General features: G+C 63.9%; 1 protein-coding gene across 1 annotated transcript in view; it reads right to left on the reverse strand.

The window, feature by feature from the left end:
* The window catches only part of ABCA2 (ATP binding cassette subfamily A member 2), a 35155-nt gene that overhangs the window by 844 nt on the left and 34009 nt on the right, over positions 1-302 (reverse strand). The window contains exons 20-21 of the mRNA XM_015572339.1: positions 213-299; positions 6-141 (exon numbers count right to left, since the gene is read on the reverse strand). Of these exons, the coding sequence (XP_015427825.1) occupies positions 6-141; positions 213-299 (223 nt within the window). The remainder of the gene's footprint in view (positions 1-5; positions 142-212; positions 300-302) is intronic.

A 302-nucleotide genomic window follows, 5' to 3' on the forward strand; every position in this document is an offset into this window, starting at 1 on the left:
CTCACGTTGTAGGGTGGTCTGGCTGACCGAGTAGTCCTCGATGCCCAGCACGCCCACCACCTGCTCCATCTTGCTGAACACCTGGGCCAGCGAGATGCGCTCCGACTTCAGCTGGTACTGTACCTTGGTGTGGTGCCGCTCCTGGGCGCGGAGATCGGGAGGTCAGAGGTCGCGCTGGCCGCGCCCCCCTCCCACCCCCGGGGTCCTCCCACCTTGAGCACAGCCTCGGGGAAGTTCCGGTTGAAGAATCGCACCACGTCCTTCACGTTCTGGCTGCTCTTGGTCCTCACGGTGATCATGTA

The sequence above is a fragment of the Myotis davidii genome, unplaced genomic scaffold (genome assembly GCF_000327345.1).
Source record: "Myotis davidii unplaced genomic scaffold, ASM32734v1 scaffold609, whole genome shotgun sequence".
Taxonomy (NCBI): domain Eukaryota; kingdom Metazoa; phylum Chordata; class Mammalia; order Chiroptera; family Vespertilionidae; genus Myotis; species Myotis davidii.